This window comes from Nomascus leucogenys, chromosome 10, assembly GCF_006542625.1.
Source record: "Nomascus leucogenys isolate Asia chromosome 10, Asia_NLE_v1, whole genome shotgun sequence".
Lineage (NCBI taxonomy): Eukaryota > Metazoa > Chordata > Mammalia > Primates > Hylobatidae > Nomascus > Nomascus leucogenys.
The window spans coordinates 54,062,983-54,086,041 of NC_044390.1; the positions used below are offsets into that span (position 1 = coordinate 54,062,983).

At 53.0% G+C, this 23,059-nt stretch overlaps 1 protein-coding gene across 6 annotated transcripts in view; it reads right to left on the reverse strand.

The window, feature by feature from the left end:
- The window catches only part of MYO9B (myosin IXB), a 134,667-nt gene that overhangs the window by 96,960 nt on the left and 14,648 nt on the right, over positions 1-23,059 (reverse strand). For all 6 annotated transcript variants that reach the window (XM_030820498.1, XM_030820503.1, XM_030820501.1 and 3 more), the window contains exon 2: positions 14,422-15,319. In XM_030820498.1, the coding sequence (XP_030676358.1) occupies positions 14,422-15,261 (840 nt within the window). In that variant the 5' untranslated portion in view covers positions 15,262-15,319. The remainder of the gene's footprint in view (positions 1-14,421; positions 15,320-23,059) is intronic.

The following is a 23,059-nucleotide window of genomic DNA, read 5'->3' on the forward strand; positions in this document are numbered from 1 at the left end:
CCTCTGGGCACTCCCGGGAATGGGGGTCTCGAGGGGGCTGGTTTCAGGAGCTGGTTCTGGCTTGCTGTGGCCAAGTCACACAGAAGGAAACCTTAGGTGGCAACTGTGACATTGGGGACTGAGCTGCCCAGGGCGAGGCCTGCAGAAATCGGATCTATCCTGGATAATCACTAGGAAACAAATTGGCAGCCAGGCCCTGTGGCTGATTGATGCCTGCCCACACTCCCGCCCCAAACATTGAGGCAGACATCGCGGATAGACAGATGGGTCCCCAGTCTCCATAACCCTGGAGCAGTAAAACCCCCAGAACATTCGGGGAGGGCAGGGCTATGGCAGCAGTGTCCCAGACCTTACACTTCAGCTTTTAATCAACTTTCTCCAAATTCCAAGGAGACCTTTTTATGGTGCTTAAAATATACCCCATAATTTCACTCTTCTCTTAGATGCAGCATTCCCCAAAATATAACTTCCCCTTTTGTCTAAAATAGCCTTAGATCATTCCAAATTTCAGGGCTGTGTTGTTTTATGTGGCAGGGCACAGAAAGGAGGCCGAGGGAGTACCTGGGGATTTGGGAGTGGGGGTGGGGTGCCCCTTCTACCTGGGGGTCAATGCAGCCTCCAGCCTCAGCACTCAGCTGTAGGGCACCCCCATCCTCTCCATACCCACCTAAGGCACCTTTGGCTCTGATGTGCCCCACTTTTCAGCTTGGAGGGGCCTCTCTGCGGTCTGCACCCCTCCCTCCGTTCCCTCTTTCCCACCCAGGCTGCCCCTCACAGCGCCCGCTGCTCTCTGTGCTCTGTGGGGGGAACACCCAGGCCTGCTGGTTTGTCTCCAGAGCTGGGGAAAAGGCACCGGGGCTGCCTGTGCACCCTGCAGGCAGGATGCACGCGATCTCAAAGCCCAGGAGGCAGCTGGAAACCCTCCGAGAGATGGGGCCTGCTGATGTTCAGCCCTGTGAGGGGGTTCAAAGCAAGAAGGGAACCCCACACAGCTCCTGCCAGCCTCAGCCAGATCCCAAATGCATGGGCTGTACAACCACTCCCAGCTGCCTGTGGGGCAGAGAGACAGAGTGAGTTAGCTCCACTGAACCCTGTGGGACGTCTCTATCTGTGTCCTCCTTTCCTGACTCCCCAAACTGCTGTATGACTCTGTATGGGGGAATGGACGTTTATGAATACGTATGTATGTCTATGGCATGGATACAAATGCAGAGATTCCAGCTGGTGATCTGGGCTGTCTGGATCTAGGATGGAAAGCTGGTTTCATTACATTTGGGAAGGGGGAGCTAAGCAGAAGATAAGAAGACACCTAGGGGCCGGGTGCAGTGGCTCACACCTGTAATCCCAGCACTTCGTGGGGGAAAAGGTGGGTGGATCACTTGAGGTCAGGAGTTTGAGACCAGCCAGGCCAATATGGTGAAACCCCGTCTCTACCAAAAATACAAAAATTAGCCAGGCATTGTGGTGAGCGCCTGTAATACCAACTACTCGGGAGGCTGAAGCAGGAGAATTGCTTGAACCTGGGAGGCGGAGGTTGCAGTGAGCCGAGATCACACCACTGAACTCCAGCCTCGGCCACCAAGCAAGACTCCATCTCAAAAAAAAAAAAAAAAAGACATCTGTGAAATGTTCACCTTTATAGGGTTCTGGAACATTCTACAAAGCGGTGGATGTACTAGGGGTAGACAAAGGAAAACAAAATTCCTATAAAGGGCCAGGTAGTAAATATTTTCAGCTTTGTGGGCCACATACCGTCTCGGGTGCAATTACTCAGCTCTGCACTCATGGTGCCAAAGATGCCAGGGATGATATGTAAATGCATGGGCATGGTTATGCACCAATAAAACTTTATTTGTAGAGATAGGCACTGGCAGATTTAATTCGTGGGCTGTAGTTTGCCAACCCCTGGTAGATACCAAAAGAAATGAAACCTTGCTGGCGTGGTGGCACGTGGCTGTAGTCCCAGCTAATTGGGAGGCTGAGGCAGGAGGCTCACTTGAGCCTAGGAGGTTGAGGCTGCAGTGAACTATGATTGCACCACTGCACCTCAGCTTGGGCGACAGGGCCAGATCCTGTCTCTAAAAAAATTTTTTTTTAAAGTTAAAAAAAATTAAAAGACACTAAAAAGACGAAGTGTTATATTAAAAAAAAAAAAAAGCGGAAAAGCAGCTGGGGGAACCAAAAGCGATAATGAAATGTGTCATGGTTCTGCCAAAGTGGGGAATCTCTGGCTGCTGATCCTGTTTCCCGGCAGTGGTTCTTGACTTGTTTCCTGCTGGGGAGATGCTTAAAGGAGGGAGAACTGAGCCACAGCCAGCACCTGGCACAGGTTTCAAGAAGTCACCCCAGGAGCACAGAGAGGACCACAGAATCCAGGGCACACAAACCAGCACTCGCCTGTATCAGAAAACCCACAAACCTCTTTGATTACATTCCTTTGCAAAAAACCCCAGCAGGGAGCATGTCACTTCTCAGTGCAGGCGGAAGTCCTAAAATCAGGGACTGCGGCTTTTGGCACGGGGAGCAAGTCTTAAAAACAACATTGTAAGACGTCACTCAGTCCACCTGGAAGAGCAAGCTCTTGGAAAGCCAGATCCTCACACACCTAGGGCTGCTTCATCATCGGTGACACGAGGACATGCCTGATCGTGGGTGGGCAGTGACCATCCCCTGGGCTCTGGGTGGGCAAGGGGTGAGAGGTGAGGAGGCACACCAGTCACCTCCCTGCAGGGATGAGGGAGAACGCCAGACTGAAACTGCTTCCCGCCACCCCCAACAGCCACTCCACAATGATGCCGAATATGGTCGGGTTGATGTGTAACTCCAATGGCACGACGTTACCAAGAAAAAAAGAATCTACAAATATTTAGGCAGAGAACATCTGTCACAATGAAATCTATCTTGTCATCCAGTTGGCCTAAAACAGCAGTTCTCAGCTGGGGTGGTTCTGCTCCTCAGGGAACACCTGTCAACATCTGGAGACGTTTCCCTAGTCCCCTAGTCCGGACTAGGGGTGGGGGTGCCATGGGCAACTAGTGGGCAGGGACCAGGATGCTGCTCAGTCCCCCACGATGCACAGGACGGCCTGGCCATAACAGAATGATCCAGCCCACATATCAACAGGGCAGGGGTTGGGAACTTGGGTTGGACCAGGAAGCCTGGCCTCTGTCCCCTAGGGTTTCTGACTGTGAGGTCTGAAACTGACCCCATATGATGGCTTATTCCGCTTTCTTGTTGCCTGTGGGGTTTGCCCTGCCCCGTCTCCTGCCTGCCCTGCATTCGGGCCCCGGCTCCTATTTCCTCCTCTGGGCTGCTCTGCAGATCCAGGGCCCCCAAAAACTGCTTTCCCCCACCTCTGTGCAAACATCCCGGGGAGGCCACCCAGGAGAGGCAGCCAGAGATTGATTCTATCTTCGCTTCCTGTGGTGCCCGGGGTACCCACCTCACCCCCCTCAGGGACCTTCGGTAGCTCGCAGTCAGGGCCACATTGTACCTCCTCCTTCTGTCCTTGCACCACCCTGTCTTCCACACACGCCTGCCTGCGTGGATGGGTGACCTGGATGTTTGCGTGGATAACCATCCCGCTGCTTAGCCTTTCGGATGGCCTGGCCTAGCCTGAGTCTTGACCGCTGGCGGGGTGAGGTTGGGTACTCCTGAGAGCCCTAATTCTGCCTCCTCTTTCCCCACCACAGCAGTGTGCCCACCCGAGGGGAGGATGGGCACCCAGTGACCCTGGCCCTGCTCCCCCGACCCGGCCCTGGACACGCTGGCCTTCCAATCTCCCTTTGAAGTGCACCAGGCTGCTGCCCCGGACCCTCCTGAGCCCAAGCTCACTGCCCACCCTGCTGCCCACTGACGCCCCACCTTCCTTCTCCCTCAGCCCAGCAAAGTGACAAGTGGTCTCAGAAACCCTCAGCCTCAAATACCTCTGCATTCACGTAACATAGATGCAACTCAAGCCATTGGGGGCTCCTGGACCCTTCAACAGACAGACGGGCGCTGACTGCAGGTATTGCTCTTCCTCAAACAAATGCTGGCTTCCCTTTGCTGCTCGTGACATGGGTGACTTCTGCCTTCTGAGGCCTTGGCCCTGTCCTGAGCCTGAGCCTCCTCCAGTCTGTGGCCTATGCCCTGAATCTCATCCCCGAAATGCCCCCGCATGAGAGGGGAGCCACACGCCCCCTCTCAACACTTACTTCTCCTGACAAACTCACCTCCCCCTATGGCTAACAGCCAAGGGCTGGGTGAGTGCCTGGCTGGGAGGTGCCCCAGCTTGCTGTCTGCCCCTGACCCCTCTCTGACTGGGTCATGCGACAAGATGGCCTCTGAGGCCTGATGAGCGCTGGGGCTGTGGGGTTCTTTGTGTGGCTGGTGCACAGTTCTCCCTTGGATGCCCCATCAGCTGCTTGAACGAAGCACCCCAAACCAAATTCACCAGGACTGGCCTCCAGGCAGTTCCCCTGCAGCCATCTCTGACCCGCTCGGGACCTGTCTGTCCTCGGCTGTCAGCCTCAGATCTGGCACATCCCTGCGGCTGGGGTTGCTCCCAGGACTCCCTCTCTGTCGCACTCGGGAAGCCACATGCAAATGCTCCTGCCTGAGTCCAGGGCCCCCGCCAGCTGGCCCGTCCGCCCTGCTCCCTGAAGCCAGCCTCCCTCTGGCCACTGGCTTCTCAGCAGGCTGGGAAGGACATGCAGATGGATGTCCCTGCTGTACCTGGACGTCCATGCTGTACCTGGGCATGCCTGCCCCCTTCTCGGTTCCTCCCATCCCCACTCCTGGTCCCACCTGGTATCCCTCGGTGGCTCCAGACATTAGCACACCCGAAGCAGCCTGCTGGAGAGGACTGCTCTCCTCCTTCCCAGGGCTCATGACAGTCTCCAGGGGATCCTCTCTGTGAGTGTCAATTTCCCCACTCCCCAACATTGTTCTTGTGGGGGGCACTGATGGGAGAGGTTGGCCTGGCTAGGGCAGGGGTCCAGGAAAACCCCAACCACATACCAGCCATACAAAGGAATGAAATGCTGATACAACTGGTGGGCAGATAAACAAATTATAGTCCATCCTCCATCCATACCGTGGAATATGATGCAGCCATGAAAAGGAGGGAAGCACTGATCCATGCTACGTGGATGAATCTCAAGAACATGATGCTAAGTGAGAGAAGCCAGACACAAAAGCCCACAGAGTGTGAGAGATTCCATTGATCTGAAATGTCCAGAACAGGCAGATCCATAGAGACAGGAAGCAGATTAGTGGCTGCCAGGGCCTGGGAGAGGGAAGTGGGGAGTGAATGCCGATGGGGACAGGGTCTCCTTTCGGGGGGATGGAAATGTTCTGGAACCGGATAGAGGTGACAGTTGCATACCACTACGAGTGTACTAAATGCCACTGAATTGCACACTTTCGCCTGAGGCCAGGAGTTGGAGACCAGCCTTGGTGACATAACAAAACTCTGTCTCTACAAAAAATAAAAAAAAAATTAGCCAGGTGTGGTGGTGTGCACCTGTATTCCCAGCTGCTTGAGAGGCTGAGGTGGGAGGATCACTTGAGGCCAGGAATTTGAGGCTGCAGATATAATTTAATTTACAGATTTATAAACTGCAGATATAATTTATACATTTATAAAATGCAGATACAATTTACTCTATATATTTATAAACTGTAGATATAAATATAAGGTATCTATTTATAAATAAGTAAATAGGTAAATTATATCTCGATAAGCTCTTAAACAGAAACCTCAACTTCAGAGGCATGAGGGTTGACACACACCTGGTTCCAGAACCTTCTATCTCTGCCACCCTTGCTGAGTGGATCGTGTGCCTCAGTTTCCTCACATGTCAGGTGGGGGTGGTCAGTCTGCCCACATCAGGATGTGGTGAGGACGTATGAGACGATGCCAACACTGGGTGGAGGCTGGCATCCATCTGTGTCTCGCCCGACAGACTCAGGGGGAAAGGACGTGGCCCAGGCAGGTGTCCTTGAGGGCAGAGGTCAAGGTGGATAATGGCACTGCGATCTAGGTGACCTGCCCCAGTGCTGACTGTGGGTGGGGGAACAGAGCTAGTAGCCTGGCTGATGGTGGAGGGGCTGGGGAAGTCGGGGGAAACATGAGACTGGGTTTGTAGGGCCCCTAAGAAGGAGCTCAGGACCCGGTCCAGGTGGGTACGAGTCCTAGGTTCCTTTGCCCCAAGAGGGGAATCTGGGGCAGTGGCAAGTTCAGGACCCTTCCTCAGTCCCTCACTGGAATGTCCTGGGCATTGGCAAGACTTCGGGTGAGCTCGGCTCCACCAGCTGGGGGCGTCCCTCTGCGCCCCGCAGCCCATCGCTGCACCGTGTTCCACTGTGGGCCGGGCCACAGGGTCTCCATGGAGTATGGGGACCCTTGGGACAACAGCCTGACAAGCAAGGATCCTTATTTTATTTCTGCTTTCAGAATGAAAACCCCATGCATACTGCCAGCTGCCAGCTGCACTTGCTACAGTTCAGGACAGATGAAGGGAACCCCAGCCTTTGGCCCTCTGGACTTAGCCTGCTCTCAGAAGGGCACCGAGGCCAGTGCCTGGTGGATCTGAGGCTGTGGCGAAGGGAGAGGAGCGTGTTCTGGGTGTGCTTTGCAGCGAGACCCCGTGGCCGATGCCGTGAGCTGTTCTATCCACAGCCCCTGGGCTGTCGATGGGCGCCTGCACTGGGAGGCTAGAGGCCATGTGGAGGACGGGGAGACTCATGGCTTCTGCAGCCCCTAGACTTGGTGAAAGGTGATGGCAACAGTTAACTGCAGTGGCGGGCAGATCAGCTGATTGGAACCAGCTTTCCACAGTGCTCCCTTCCTGTTTTTTGGTCAGCATTGCACAGCGAGGCTGCAACCCTTGTGGGGGGTGGGGGTGGGGGGGTGCACCCAGCGACACTCAAACCTCAAAACAGCTCAACTTCTCCTTTCGGGGAGCTGAGAAAAAATCCCCAATCGATGCTGCGAGTTGTGCTGATCTCCGGCTTTCTGCAGCCTGGGCGAGAGAGGGGAGAGCAGAGAGGCAGCCTGAACAGGGGGCTGGGGCTCAGGCCGGGTTCAAACCCCAGGTTAGGCTGTGGCTGTCTGCGGTGTGGCCTGGGGAATCTACCTGTAATGGGTTGACTTGTGGCTTCCCAAAAAGATATGTCTAAGTCCTTACCCCCAGAACCTGTGACTGTGGCCTTATTTGGAAACAGGGTCTTGGCAGACGTCATGAAGATAAGTATTTTGAGAGAAAGGCGAGGGAGACTGGACACACACAGGGGAGAAGACCAGGTGACAACGGAGGGAGAGGGCAGAGCGATGCGGCCACAAGCCCAGAGCTCCAAGGACGGCTGAAGCCACCAGAACCCAAGAGAGAGGCCTGGGACAGATTCTCCCTCAGAAACTCCAGAGGGACCCAGCCCTGCCCACACCTTGATTTTCAACTTCCGGCCTCCAGAACTGTGAGAGAATCAACCCCTGCTGTTTGAGAGCTCCCAGCCCGTAATACTTTGTTATAGACACCTCAGGAAACTCACACATCCACGTGTCTCTCTGGGGCTCGGTTTCCTCATCTTTAAAATGGGCAGAGTTGCCGTGAGGGCTTAGAGATGATGGAGGAAAATCACGAAGCCCAAACCCTGATACCCAGTGGGCCTGAGGTCTTATTCCTCTTATTAGAAAATGATGGCTGGGTGCGGTGGCTCATGCTTGAATTCCAGCACTTTGGGAGGCCGAGGCGGGCGGACCACGAGGTCAGGAGATCGAGACCATTCTGGCTAACACGGTGAAACCCCATCTCTACTAAAAATACAAAAAATTAGCCGGGCATGGTGGCGGGCGCCTGTAGTCCCAGCTACTCAGGAGGCTGAGGCAGGAGAATGGCGTGAACCTGGGAGGCGGAGCTTGCAGTGAGCCGAGATCGCACCACTGCACTCCAGCCTGGAGACAGAGAGAAACTCCGTCTCAAAAAAAAAAAAAAAATGATTCTTGGGGCCACGCATGGTGGCTCACACCTATAATCCCAGCACTTTGGGAGGCTGAGGAGGGCGGATTACTTGAGGTCAGAAGTTTGAGACCAGCCTGGCCACTATGGTGAAACCCATCTCTACTAAAAATACAAAAATTAGCCGGGCACGGTGGTGGGTGCCTGTAGTCCCAGCTACTCAGGAGGGCTAAGGCAGGAGAATCAAACCCAGGAGGTGGAAGGTGGAGGTTCCAGTGAGCCGAGATCGTGCCACTGCACTCCAGCCTGGGCAATAGAGCAAGACTCTATCTCAAAAAAAGAAAAAAAGAAAATGACTCTTAAGTTAGCACAGAACAGATCGAACTCACGGATAATTTCTAAAAGCTCAGTGGCTGCAATGAACAGTGATTGGGTCTTATGGGAAGAACTCAAAGACAACTGTTCTATTCCCAGGGGGTGATTCTGTCCCCAGGGGACAACGGGAAGCTATTTTGTTAATACCTCTCTAATCAATGAAATGTCTGGGGACACTTCTGGTTGTCACACCTGCAGGGTGGGGAGTGCTCCTGGCATCTGGTGGGTGGAGGCCAGGGATGCTGCTCAATGTCCTTCAATGCACAGGACGACTCCCTCCCCAGAGAACGATCCGGCCCTGAATGTCAGCAGAGCCGAGGTTGAGAAATCCAGCTCTCAGTGAAGACAATCACATCCCTTTGCAAACAGTCGCCCCAGGAAGCACGTTTATTGCCATGACGTGGATTTGGCTCGAGCCTGTTTTGGAAGCCGACGTGGGCACCACCCTTGAGCAGCTTAGAACCGCTGGAGAAAACTGGCCTCACCAGCCCCCGCTGCTGAGGCCCCAAGCAGGTCGGCCTGGCAGGACCAGGGGTCTGACTCACGGAGGGTGACTAATGGCTGTCGAAGGCATACTGGAGACTGTGCAGGCGTGGAGGCTGGAGGGAGATTTGCTGGCATCCGGGGAGGAATTACCGGTCCCCAGGACAATCGCGGATCTGGGGCAGCCCTCAAGGACCCAGGCACAAGATGTCACCAAGTGGGACTTGCCAGGGGCCAGGTGGGACTTGAAGCAGACCAGGTGGGACTCTACGGGGGATGCTGTGGGCTGACTTGAGCCCCCGCCCCCAAAATTATATCCACATCCTCACCCCCGGACACTGTGTATGCAATTAGGTAGGATGAGGTCATGCCGGAGTAGGATGGGCCCTACATCCCATGAGTGGCGTCCTTGTTATAAGAAAGCCACGTGAAGACACGGACACACAGGAAGAACACCCCTGACGACAGAGGCAGAGACTGATGTGATGTGGCCACAGGCCAGGGCACATCTGCAGCCACCAGAGAAGCTGAAGAGACCTGAAGCATCCTCCCCCAGAGCCGGGAGGGAGTGTGGCCCCGTGGACACCTTGATTTCAGACTTCTGGCCTCCAGGACCATGACAGCCTTAATCCTTGTCGTTGGAGACTCCCTTGCCCCTAACACTTAGCAACAGGAAACTCGTCCACGCCCTGGAGGGTCCTAGGGAGATGAGTGTGGAGGCAGCAACGTGGTGGGGAGGACATGGACCCTGAACTGAGGCCTAGGTGGCAATCCTGCCTCCTGGCTGTGCCACTTTGAGACCCTGGGGCTGGGCGTGTCATTTCTGCGGGGCTCAGGTGTTTACCCACCTGCCTGGTCCCATTTGGCAAAATGTCTGACATGGTAAATGTTGGATCTACCCTCTCATTCATTCACCTACTAAATTTTTTTTGTTATTTTTTTGAGACAGGGTCTTGCTCTGTCACCCGGGCTGGAGTGCAGTGTGTGATCACAGCTCACTGCAGTCTTGAACTTCTGGGCTCAAGCAATCCTCCCACTTCAACCTCCTGAGTAGCTGGGACCACAGACATGCACCGCCATGCCTGGCTAATTTTTTATTTTTATTTTTAATTTTGAGACGGAGTTTCGCTCTTGTTGCCCAGGCTGGAGTGCAATGGTGCAATCTTGGCTCACTGCAACCTCCGCCTCCCAAGTTCAAGCCATTCTCCTGCCTCAGCCTCTCAAGTAGCTGGGATTATAGGCGCTCGCCACCACACCCACCTAATTTGTGTATTTTTAGTAGAGACCGGGTTTCACCATGTTTGCCAGGCTGGTCTCGAACTCTTGACCTCAGGTGATCCACCTGCCTTGGCCTCCCAAAGTGCTGGGATTATAGGCATGAGCCACTGCATCCAGTCTAGTTTTTAAACTTTTTGGTAGAGATGGGGTCTTGCAGTATTACCCAGGCTGGTCTGGAACTCCTAGGCTCACGCAATCCTTCTGACTCAGGACTCAGCCTCCTGACTCTGGGATTACAGGTGTGTGCCACACATGCTGAATTTTCAAGATCACTGTTTTATCTCGGGTGTGGATGCCAAGCACTGATGTTTTGGCCTGGAGAGCCGCTGAGCCCCCTGGCCACCTGCTGGGAGGACACTGGGGCCACTGGCAGTTTCACTGTGGCTGAGTCTCAGAGCTGGGATGATGCCAGGGTGACCTCGCGAGACCAGAGCTGGGTTGCATCTACCTCTGCTCAGAACCTCTATAGCTCCTGTGTCACCCAGAGTCTTCCCCGAGTTTTACCTGGGGAGAATTTTGTGTTGACTTTGGCCACCACATAGCCCAGTACCTATATCACAGCCTGCCACACAGCAAATGCTCACACAGCAATGAACGGGTGGTCTGGGTATATAATGTAATGCACACAAGACTAGCCATATGAAAAACAGCTGAGGTGGGAGGATCACTGGAAGCCAGGAGTTCGAGACCAGCCTGAAGAATGTAGTAAGACTGTGTCTCTACAGAAAATTTAAAAATTAGCCGGGCATAGTGGTGCACACCTAGAATTCCAGCTACTCGGCGGGGAGGATCGCTTGAGCCCAGAAGTTTGAGGCTGCGGTGAGTTATGATCATGCCACTGCACTCCATCCTAGGTAACGGAGAGAGACCCTGACAAGAAAAGAATAGAGGAGAGGGGAAGAGAGGGGAGGGGAAAGGAAGGGAGGGGAGGGGATAGGAAAGGAAAGAAAATGGACATTCTATGGTGAAATTGCTCAGCAGTTTTATTAAAAGCTGATATCAACAATGACAATGAATCTCTGTGTTGCTTGCACAGGAGAAAACAGGAATAGGCTACATATGTCAGACCAGGGCTAAGTTGTACGACCCCAATTAATGTCTTACTGATGACCTCAGAGAGGAAGAGGAACTGAAATGTATTCCTAGGCACTGCTTAGATGTGATTTCAGTGAATTTGCATGGCAGCCCTCAGCTTGTGGGGACTAACAAGAGGCGAGAGGTCAAGGCTCCAGGAAGGGTAGGGTCTGACCCTGCCCCCAACTCCCTCCCTCCACTGAGGAGGCTCTCAGGATCCCACGTGTGAAGAAACTGACACATTGATATAATGGGCTACAATTCAGCAAAAGAAATGAGCTCTCAAGCCACGAAAAGACATGGAGCAATCTCCCCTCTCCTTTTTTGGGGGGACAGGGTCTCGCTCTGTCACCTAGGCTGGAGTGCAGTGGCCCGACGTTGGCTCACTGCAGCCTCAACCTCCCGGGCTCAAGCAATTCTCCTGCCTCAGACTCCCACGTAGGCGGGACCACAGGCATACACCACCACACCTGGCTAATTTTTTTTTTTTTTTTTGTAGAGACAGGGTCTTGTTATGTTGCCCAGGCTGATCTGGAACTCCTGGGCTCAAGTGATCCTCCTGCCTCGGCTTCCCAGTGCACTGGGATTACGTAAGCCACCGTGCCCAACTGACATGCAGGAACCTTAAATGCTGGTTGTGAAGTGGAAGAAGCCAGTCTGAAAAGCCTGCAACACTGGGGCTCCAACTACATACAGCCTGGAAAAGACAGAACCGTGGAGGCAGTGAGAAGAGCCGTGGCTGCCAAAGGTCACGGAGGGATGAACAGGGGGAGCATGGAGGAATTTTAGGGCAGTGACACCACTCTGTGACACTCCAACGGCGGATACATTCATTACACTTTTGTCCAAACTCAAACAATGTGCAACACCAAGAACCCTAATGGAAACTATGGCCATTAGTCAATAACAGTATCAACGTGGACTTGAGTCGGTTGCAACCAACACACCACACTAATGCAAAATATAAATAGTGTGAGAACCTGGGGGTGGGAGGGGCACATGGGAACTCTCTGCACTATCTGCTCGGTATTTTTATAAACCTAAAACTGCTCTAAAACAACCAATCTGTTTTTTTTTTTTTTTTCAAGCGGGGCTGGGTGCAGTGGTTCACATCTATAATCCCAGCATTTTGGGAGGCCAAGGTGGGAGGATCATTGGCATCTAGGAGTCCGAGACCAGCCTGGGCAATACAGTGAGACCCCCATCTCTACAAAAAATAAAATAAAAATGAAAAAAAGGCAGACCCCACATCCAGAGGTGCAGACCCCACATCCAGAGGTGCAGACCCCTGAGGCCACACGCTGCCCCTGGCCCTCACCAGGTGACTATGGTTGTGTTGTTCTGAGACATGTGGATGCATCTCATCCTAAAACCCCTGCAATGATGGGTGCTGTGTGGTCACTTCTGTAGCCCTGTGGCCACAAGACTCACCCACAGTGGCACATCGAGGGCTCCCGTGGGGTTTGGCTGATCAGGGCAATGAACAGCGGGCAGAGGACATGAGGCATAAGAGCCTGAGTTCATCCCTTCTCTGCTGCCTCTACAGTGAAACTAGGTGGCCCCCTCCCCTTGCCCACCCTGTGACAATGCCTCACCATCCCCTTAACCCCCAGGCCCGCCGTACGCCTTGCTGGCTTCCTTCCACCCTGCTGGTCCCCCTAGAAAAGTCCTGTTGTGAAGCACTCCTCAAACGGGTTTGAATGCACCAGCTTTTTCTTTCAGGCACCTTGAGAATGAATGGCCATGTTCTGGAAGCCAAATGTGTATTAACTGTGACTTTTTTTTTTTTTTTTGAGACGGAGTTTCGCTCTGTCACCCAGGCTGGAGTGCAGTGAAGCGATCTTGGCTCACTGCAACCTCCACCTACCGGGTTCAAGCAATTCTCCTGCCTCAGCCTTCAGAGTAGCTGGGATTACAGGTGCACACCATCATGCCTGGCTAATTTTTATATTTTTAGTAGAAACGAGGTTTCATCATGTTGGCCAGGCTGGTCTCAAAGTCCTGACCTCCCGTGATCCACCTGCCTTGGCCTCCCAAAGTGTTGGGATTACAGGTGTTAGCCACCGCACCCAGTGACTTATTTTCTGTATTTTTGATGCTCTGACATCTGGGGCCTGGCTGACCCCAGGGAGACGGCCCTTCCCAATTCCTAGAGATGGTTTGGGACTTGCCTTCCATATGCAAACCAACCAGTCCAGAACCTACACCCCAGCCACCTCCTCTCTGGGGCTCTCATGCTCCAGCCCACTATCTCCTGCCCTCATCACCCCAGGCCCTGGCACCTGACAACAAGGGGCAGCCCCTATGCCCCAGAGCCCATTGAAATAATTCAAACAAGCCAGTCTTAAGCCAGCTTTCTCTGCCTAGCACATTCCGACGCATGAAAATCACAATAAAGTTTCCTGCCTCTCCCGGCTCCCTTTTTCCCTCTCTGCCTCAGCCTCCTGACGAGTCCCAGTGCTTCCCCCTGTGGTCTTCCATGGCATTGCACCCTCTTCTTGGGAACTGTGAGTAACAAACTCTCTTCCCAAGAGGCAGTTGCATCCTGACCAGTTGGCCTTGCGGTACCTGAATAATAACAACAATCAGAAAACCTTCACTTTTTCTCTCTTTAAAGGCAGGGTCTGTCTCTGTTGCCCAGGCTGGAGTGCAGCAGTGCAATCATAGCTCCAACTCATGGGCTCAAGCGATCCTCCCGCCTTAGCCTCTCCAATAGCTGGGACAACAAATGTGTGCCACTGCACTTGGGTAATCTTTTTTTTTTTTTTTTTGTAGAGAGGGAGCCTTGCTATGTTGCCCAGGCTGATGTTGAATTCCTGGGCTCAAGTGATCCTCTTGCCTCAGCCTCTCAATAACCACTGGGGTTATAGACATGAGCCACCACACCCAGCCTGAAATTTCTTTCTTTTTTTTTTTTTTTTTTGAGATGGAGTCTCTCTCTGTCATCCAGGCTGGAGTGCAGTGGCATGATCATAGCTCACTGCAGCCTCGAACTCCTGGCTCAAGTGATCCTCCTGTCTCAGCCTCCTGAGCAGCTGGGACTACAGGTGAGCACTACTATGCCTGCCTGGCTAATCATTTTTTTTTTTTTGTAGAGAGAAGGTCTTGCTATGTTGCCCAGGCTGATCTTGAACTCCTGGGCTCAAGCAATCCTCCCGCCTCAGCCTCCCAAAGCATTGGGATTATAGACGTGAGCCACCGAGCTTGGCTTGAAACCCGCATTTTCCAAACAAACGCCCCCTCCCACAGACCGACCAGCTTCCCCACTCACCTCCAGCACGGGGCCAGCACCCAGGATGGTCCGCTCGACGCCGCTGGCATAGCCCTTCTGGCTGAGGGCGGTGAGGCAGTGGATGAGGAAGTTGGTGCTCTGGGTCTTGCCAGAGCCACTCTCGCCCGAGATCACGATGCACTGGTTCACGCGCTTCCTGAGCATGGTGTAGTAGGCCACGTCGGCCAGCGCGAAGACGTGTGGCTCCAGCTTGCCCAGCTGCTGGTTCTCATACATCTTCACGTACTTGGGGTTGTAGATGGGCAGGAACTTAAAGGGGTTAATGGCCACCAGGATGCTCCCCGCATACGTGTAGATCTTTTGTTGCAGGAAGCGGTGCTTGAGGTTCTTCAGGAGGTTGCCCTCGGTTAGCTCAGGGAGGTTACACAGGTCATCAAAGTCCGCCTGCTGCCGTGGCAGGAGGCCACGCTCCACTAGGCGCCGGGTGGCTGTGGCCTGAGCCACCAGCTGCATGTGCACGTACTTGATGGTCCCATCCGCGTTGCGCTCCTGCAGCAGGAAGTAGTAGCCATCCTCCTGCGGGTGCTCGTCCTGTGCCCGCCGGGGCCATAGCAGCACTCGGTGCACAGGCGAGTCGTTGGCGTCCAGCACCCATTCCTCGCCTCCCGACTCTTTGACCTCCACCAGCACATAACATTTGGTGCCGTCCAGCCGCAGGCTGGCGATAGCGTCCTTGATAACATCCGAGGTGGTGCTGTCCTTGGTGGCGGTCACACAGCACGAGGCCTGGCTCTCGGTGGTGGACAGCTGGGGGTAGATGTGCAGGTGGTAGGCCGCCTGCTCCCGGCGGCCCGAGCTGCCTGCCTCTTTCACACTCATCCTGCCGGCCGCCCGGCTTCAGCATGCCTCCCGGGCTCAGGGCGTGCGTGTCCTGGAGCTAGAAGGGAGGTCAGAGCCAGGCACGGTCAGAATGGTGAGGGGAAGCTTAAGGGGCATGTGGAGTCCCGCTCCTGGGCAGATAGCACCTGACCTGATGCTGGAGTTCCCCACCCAATTAGGCTCACCCAAAAAGCCAGAGGCAACAAGTCACAACATCCCCTGAGGGTCTGTCTGTCCTTCAATGTGACCTCAGGCTCATGCAGTGGCTCATGCTTATAATCCCAACACTTTAGGAGGCCAAGGTGGGAGGATCGCTTGAGGCCAGGAGTTTGAGACCAGCCTGGGCAACATAGCGAGACCCCGTCTCTACAAAAAATAAAGGCATAGTGGTGCTCGCCTGTGGTCCCAGCTCCTCAGGAGGCTGAGGTGGGAGGATCACTTGAACCCAGGAGATCAAGGCTGCAGTGAGCCATGATTATACCAGCTGTGCTCCAGCCTGGGCCACAGAGAGAGACCGTCACTGAAAAAAAAATACAGTGGCTTTTACAAGTGACATCATCAGACAACCCCAAGATCTGACCCTTCCCGAGTTTGCTCCATCCCAGCCCCCATCCCACCCCATCCAGAGGCAGCCTCTCAATTCTGAAGCCCAACAGCCATGACCCTCTTTCTGCTATGCCCTTCCCAGCCCACATCCTTCCTGACCTCATCTCTGAATAAACCTCCCCAGCAGCTCCCCAAGCAGATGAAGACTTGGCCCCACAGGCCTTGGCCACACACCAGTAACAGCGAGAGGCATGTGGGGATGAGCAAGACTGAACCTGTCCTGAAATTTGGGATTCCCGAAACTCCAGGGTCCTTGAAACCCAACCTAGGAAGACGAAGTCTGGGAGAGCCACGAAAAATGCACTTATGGGAATGGCTTAGAGTGTGGTTGCTTCTGAAGCCACAACTCCGGTCTACTGGGGAGAAGAACGTCAGGCAGGCCCAGGCTGGGGGCATCCTGCAGGAATATGGCCGGTGGTCCCAAGATTGCCAAGGTCACGGGCAACAAGGAAAGACTGAGGAGCTAGCTGTCCAAGACCACAGGAGATTCGCAATTCGATAGGACTCCCCGGAAAGGATCCTCTACCAGAGAGAGGGCTTGAATGGAAGAGCTAGTGACACCAGAAGCACACCAGGAAGGTGGTAAGTAGCAGTCTGCCAATACCAATTTCTTTTCTTTTTCTTTTTTTGTTTTTGAGACAAGAGTCTCGCACTGTCGCCCAGGCTGGAGTGCAGTGGTGTGATCTCGGCTCACTGCAACCTCTGCTGCCTGGGTTCAAGCAATTCTTCTGCCTCAGCCTCCCGAGCAGCTGGGACTATAGGCATGCGCCACCACACCTGGCTAATTTTTGTATTTTTTTTTTTTTTTTTTTGAGACAGAGTCTCGCTCTGTCACCCAGGCTGGAGTGCAGTGGCGCGATCTCGGCTCACTGCAAGCTCCGCCTCCCGGGTTCACGCCATTCTCCTGCCTCAGCCTCTCCGAGTAGCTGGGACTACAGGCGCCCGCCACTACGCCCGGCTAATTTTTTTGTATTTTTAGTAGAGACGGGGTTTCACCGTGGTCTCGATCTCCTGACCTCGTGATCCGCCCACCTCGGCCTCCCAAAGTGCTGGGATTACAAGCGTGAGCCACTGCGCCCAACCTAATTTTTGTATTTTTAAAGTAGAGATGGGGTTTTGCCATGTTGGCCAGGCTGGTCTCAAACTCCTGACCTCAGGTGATCTGCCAACCTCGACTTCCCTAAGTGCTGGGATTAGAGGGGTGAGCCACCACACCTGGCCTACAAGTGCAGGTTTCTTATATACATATATCATGTAGTGGTGAAGTCTGGGCTTTTTTTTTTTTTTTTTGAGATGGAGTTTCCTCTTTGTTGCCCAGGCTCTAGTGCAGTGGCATGATGTCGGCTCACTGCAACCTCCGCCTCCTGGGTTCAAGCGATTCTCCTGTCTCAGCCTCCCGAGTAGCTGGGATTACAGGTACCCCGCTACCACGCCTGGCTAATTTTTTTTGTATTTTTAGTAGAGACAGGGTTTCACTATGTTGGCCAGGCTGGTCTCAAACTCCTGACCTCAGGTGATCCATCCTCCTCGGCCTCCCAAAGTGCTGGGATTACAGACATGAGCTACTGCAACCGGCCTTTTTTTTTTTTTTTTTTTTTGAGACAGAGTCTCACTCTTTCGCCCAGGCCGGACTGCAGTGGCACTATCTCGGCTCACTGCAAGCTCTGCCTCCTGGGTTTATGCCATTCTCCTGCCTCAGCCTCTCGAGTAGCCGAGACAACAGGCGCCCGCCACTGCGCCCGGCTAATTTTTTTTTTGGATTTTTAGTAGAGATGGAGTTTCACCATGTTAGCCAGGATGGTCTCGATCTCTGCCCGCCGCGGGCTTCCAAAGTGCTCTCATTATGTTGGCCAGGTGGCCTTGAACTCCTAAGCTCAAACAATCCTCCCGCCTTGGCCTCCCAAAGTGATAGATTACAGGAGTGAGCCACTGCGCCAGGCCAATCTGGGCTTTTGGGATACACATTGCCTGAATAGTGAACATCGTACCCAACGGGAAATTTGTTCACCCTCACCTCCTCCCCCCATCACCTTCTGCAGTCCCCAATATCTATTCCGCTCTGTTATGTCCACATATATAGATTGTTTAGCTCCCCAAAATTCACCCTCTTTTTTTTTTTTTTTTTTGAGATGGAGTCTCGCTCTATCACCATGCCGGAGTCCAGTGGCGGATCTCGGCTCACTGCAACCTCCGCCCCCCAGGTTCAAGTGATTGTCCTGCCTCAGCCTCCCGAGTAGCTGGGACTACAGGCGCACACCACCATGCCCAACTAATTTTTGTATTTTTAGTAGAGACAGGGTTTCACCATGTTGGCCAGGATGGTCTCAATCTCTTGACCTTGTGATCCACCCACCTTGGCCTCCCAAAGTGCTGGGATTACAGGTGTGAGCCACCACACCTAGCCCCCTTTTTTTTTCCTAAGAGACAGGGTCACCCAGTTTCTTCTTTTTATTTTTGTCAGGGTCTTGCTCTACTTCCCAGGCTGGGGGGTGCATTGGCATGATGACGGCTCACTGCAGACTTGATCTCCCTGGGCTCATGTGATCCTCTCACCTCTGCCTCCCAAGTAGCTGGGACTATAGGTGCACACCATCATGCATGCTGGCTAATGTTTCTGTATTTTCTGTAGAGATGGGGGTCTCACTATATTGCCCAGGTTGGTGTCAAACTTCTGGGCTCAAATGATCCACCTGCCTAGGCCCCCTAGAGTGCTGAGATTATAGGGATGAGTGACTGTGCCCGGCCAAGTTTATTCCTAAAAAATGCATTTGCTTCTGAAGGTTGCAAGAAAAAGAAATGCTGGTGCCAGCCCACCTAGGGGCTTGGATCAAGAGCCATAAATGCGGCAGGAGTCAACCAAGAATGGCTGAGGGTGTGAAGATGAGGCCCAAAGCCAGGCAGGAGAGACTGGTATGCAAACAGACGTGAGTGTAGACGTGAATCCAGCGCGACAGTTAAAAGACACAGCAGGAGTGATTATCCTAAAGGACAAGAGAAGACATCTGGGGAGTAAGAATATCTAAGAGGGGTTCTGAGACCAGGCGCGGTCACTCACGCTTGTAATCCGAGCACTTTGGGACGCCAAGGCGGGTGGATTGCTTGAGGTCGGGAGTTCAAGACCAGCCTGACCAACATGGTGAAACCCTGTCTCTACTAAAAATACAAAAACTAGCCGGGCACGGTGGTAGGCGCCTGTAATCCCAGCTACTTGGGAAGCTGAGGTAGGAGAATTGCTTGAATCTGGGAGGTGGAGGTTGAATCTGGGATTGCAGTGAGCCGCAATCATGCCACTGCATTCTGGCCTGGGCGACAGAGTGAGACTCCATTGTGAAAAAGAAAAAAAGGGGGTGGGGGTTCTGACGGATGAAGAGGAGTTCGTTCACGAGGTGAGTAGAAGAATAAAGGATGGTATGATAGGCCCACCACCTGTTTTTATAAATAAAGTTTTATTGGAAGGCAGCCTTGCCCACTCCTTTCCTTATTGTCTGTGGCTGCTTTTGCTACAAGAGCAGAGTGAAATAGTTCAGGCACAGACTGTAATATTACAGCCTGGAAAGCCTAAAATATTTACTATCCAGTCCTTCAAAGCAAAGGTTTGCTGACCTCCGCCCTAAAGAGAGGCATGACTCAGCACTGTGACTGAGTGGGGTCAGGGCCACTAGAGGCTCTGAGAATTCCTGCAGAAGTGTTAGAAGGGCTGAGGCTGAAAGAAACGATAACTTATGAGGCCTAGGCAACAGTTCACACAGGGATAGGGAGTGGCGACAGGGAAGAAGGCTGGGGGACATGCAAGCTTTAACTCTTAAAACTTTCCCCCAGGTTAGTAAGTAACTGTCATGTTTTCTTCCAGGGAAATAGATACATACTGTATATAGTTTAATAAAATTTAGATTGTCTTATCCATTTAGCTGTAAAACCTAATTCTTTCCTTGATATGTCAGTGCATTTGTATGTTCCTCCAGGTCATGAGATAAAGCTTTGAAAGCCTGGTTTTTTTTTGTTGTTGTTGTTTTTATTTTTATTATTTATTTAAGATACAGCTTGAGCAACAGGGCGAGACGCTGTTTATTTTTTTATTTTTTTGAAATGGAGTCTCACTTTATCACCCAGGCTAGAGCACAGTGGCGTGATCTTGGCTCACTGCAACCTCCACCTGTCGGGCCGAACCCACTCTACTGCCTCAGCCTCCTGAGTAGCTGGGATTACAGGGGCCCGCCACCATGCCCAGCTAATTTTGTATTTTTAGTAGAGACAGTATTTCACCATGTTGACCAGGCTGGTCTCCAACTCCTGACCTCAGGTGATCCGCCCTCAGCCTCCCAAAGTGCCGGGATTACAGGTGTGAGCCACCGTGCCTGGCCAAGATACGTGTCTTAATCACACCTGCATGAATGTGTGTGCGCGCTGGCATATGTACTTCCATGTGCTTGCATGTACACAGAGGAAACGCATGTGAATACACGCACTTGTGTGCACACAGTACACAAACATGAACACACCTCCGTGAACACAACATAGGACACACCCATGCTCATATAAACACAGCATACACATGGACACACTATGCAAACACATGCTTGTACACATATTCATATGCTTGTATACACACTCACATGCATGCACATGCATACAAGGACACAGGTATGAAGGAACAAGCGCTTTTTTTTTTTTTTTTTTTTTGATGGAGCCTTGCTCTGTCACCCAGGCTGGAATGCAGCGGTGCGATCTCAGCTCACTGCAACCTCTGCCTTCCAGGTTCAAGAGATTCTCGTGCTTCAGCCTCCCAAGTAGCTGGGATATAGGTGTGCATCACCACGTGTGGCTAATTTTTGTATTTTTAGTAGAGACAGGGCTTTGCCATGTTGGCCAGGCTGGTCTCCAACTTCTAGCCTCAAGTGATCCAGCTGCCTCGCCCAGCATATACTTCCATATGAACACTCATGCACACACATGTGCACAGCCACACGTACATGCTTGTACACAAAACATCTGCATGCACACGCCCACCCACATGTTCATGCCTACATACATGAGTACACCTGTGTATGTGCACAGAGCGAGGCCTGGGCAGAGTTGGCCCGTCCTGTGACATTCAGTTTTGTGACCAGGGGCTCAGTGCAGCTCCCAGCTGGCGGGCTTTGGGCTGACTTATGGCTGAGCTGCCTGGATGTAGGTGGTGCAAAGCTCACTGGGATATGCCTACTTCCTCCTTCACAGCAGAGAACAGCTCTGAGGGAGAAGCTAGGAGAACCCAAGGATGGGCTCTTTCTCCTGCTCCCTGCAGCCTCTGCCACCTACTGAGGGGAGGGCTGATGCTAGCTCATGGAATCACAAGGGCTGAAGGCCACATGGACGGCTGCACTTGAGACTGCTCCGCGTCCTCCAGGGACTGTTGATGGAGCACCAGGAGCCCTCTGATCCCTGTTGGGAAAAAAGCCTGTGGGGGCTTTTGCAGCTCCGTGCCCCTGGTGTGTGGGGCAGAAGGGCAGACTCTCAGGAAACCCCGCTCTCAGAGATGGGGCCGAAGGGGATGGTCACAGGACTGGCAGATGTCTGCCCTGCCCCCAGGCCAGGAGGAAGTGGATAAGGCTTGCTCAGGGCGGCTGCTGAGCAGCCAGGGCTGCAAGGAAGGGGGTAGCTGGAGAAGGGACGTCCCTCCCTGGGAGTGGGATGGGGGTGGTGTGAGCAGAAACTAGCTGGGACCACAAGCTGGAGTGCCCCCTGCAAGGCTCATCGACCTGGTCCTCTCCTGCTCCCACAGGTGGGACCAGCCCATGGGCCTGTCCTTTCACCCACAGCTCTGGGCTGACCCCCTCTACCTGGGCCCGAACACTACCATACCCAGCTAATTTTTGTATTTTTAGTAGAGATGGGGTTTCACCATGTTGGCCAGGCTGGTCTCAAACTCCTGAGCTCAAGTGATCCAACTGCCTTGGCCTCCCAAAGTGCTCCCAAAGTGCTGTGAGCCACCGTGCCTGGCCACAAGACCCCATCTCTATAAAAAATTAAAAAATTAGCTGGGCGTGGTGGTGCACATCTATAGTCCCAGCTACTCGGGAGGCCGAGGCAGGAGGATTGCTTGAGCCCATGAGGTCAAGGCTGCAGTGAGCTGTGATCATGCCACTGCACTCCAGCCTGGGCCACAGAGCAAGACCGTGTATCAAAAAAACAAACAAAAAACAAAACAAAACTGCTTCCAAACACAGAAGCAACTGTTTTAATGCCTCTTGTGAAAGAATCCTTCCCTCCCTGGATTGGGGAGCCTCCTTTATTAGATACTACACATGGAGTTACTTTATACATGTGGTCTGCCTCTGGGCTGCTGAGGCTTGTGAGGTGCCACACTGTTTTGATTATCAGGGCTTCAGAGAATGTTCTCACTCGGCAGAGATCAGTCTTTTGTGGTTTCCCAGGAGACCTGGGACCTGGAAATTAGTCTTGCTGTGGCTTAAGATCCCTGCCCCGAGTGGATGTGAAACCTACCCTTGGAGAATCCCCTGCTTCTGGCGGGAATGGAAGGAAGCAGATTGGGGATGGAGGAACCAGGGACCTGAAGTCCCTGTGGGGGACAGCTCAGCCAAGTGGCGACCTCGGGTTGTGGTTGTGTTTTGGGGTCCGGGTCCTGAAAACGTGTTTCCTTCCTTAAACTGAATTGTCTCACCAAAATACCCCAAGGCTAACACACCCGCTTTACCCCCTGACTCATGCCCATCCCACGCACAGACAATGTGAACAGGAAGCAAAATACATCCTCCAGCTGATAGCATCAGTACGACAAAGGCCTTGTATAAGAACGATCCCCTTGTCACCAAATGAAAATCAAACTGTCAGACTATAAAGATCCTCGAAGAAATGCCAAAAAGTGGTAACAAAGTGCCTGTCAACAGATGAATGGAAAAACACAACGTGGCCCATTCATCCAACAGAATATTATTTGGGCATAAAAAAGGAATGAAGGCTGAGTGAGGCAGCTCATGCCTGTAATCTCAGCACTTTGCGAGGCCAAGGCCGGCAGACCGCTTGAGCTCACGAGTTCGAGACTAGCCTTAGGAACATGGCAAAACCTCGTCTCTACAGAAAAAAAAACACACACACACACACAAAAATTAGCTAGGCGTGGTGGTGTGTGCCTGTAATCCCAGCTATTTGGGAGGCTGAGGTGGGAAGATGGCTTGAGCCTGGGAGGCAGAGG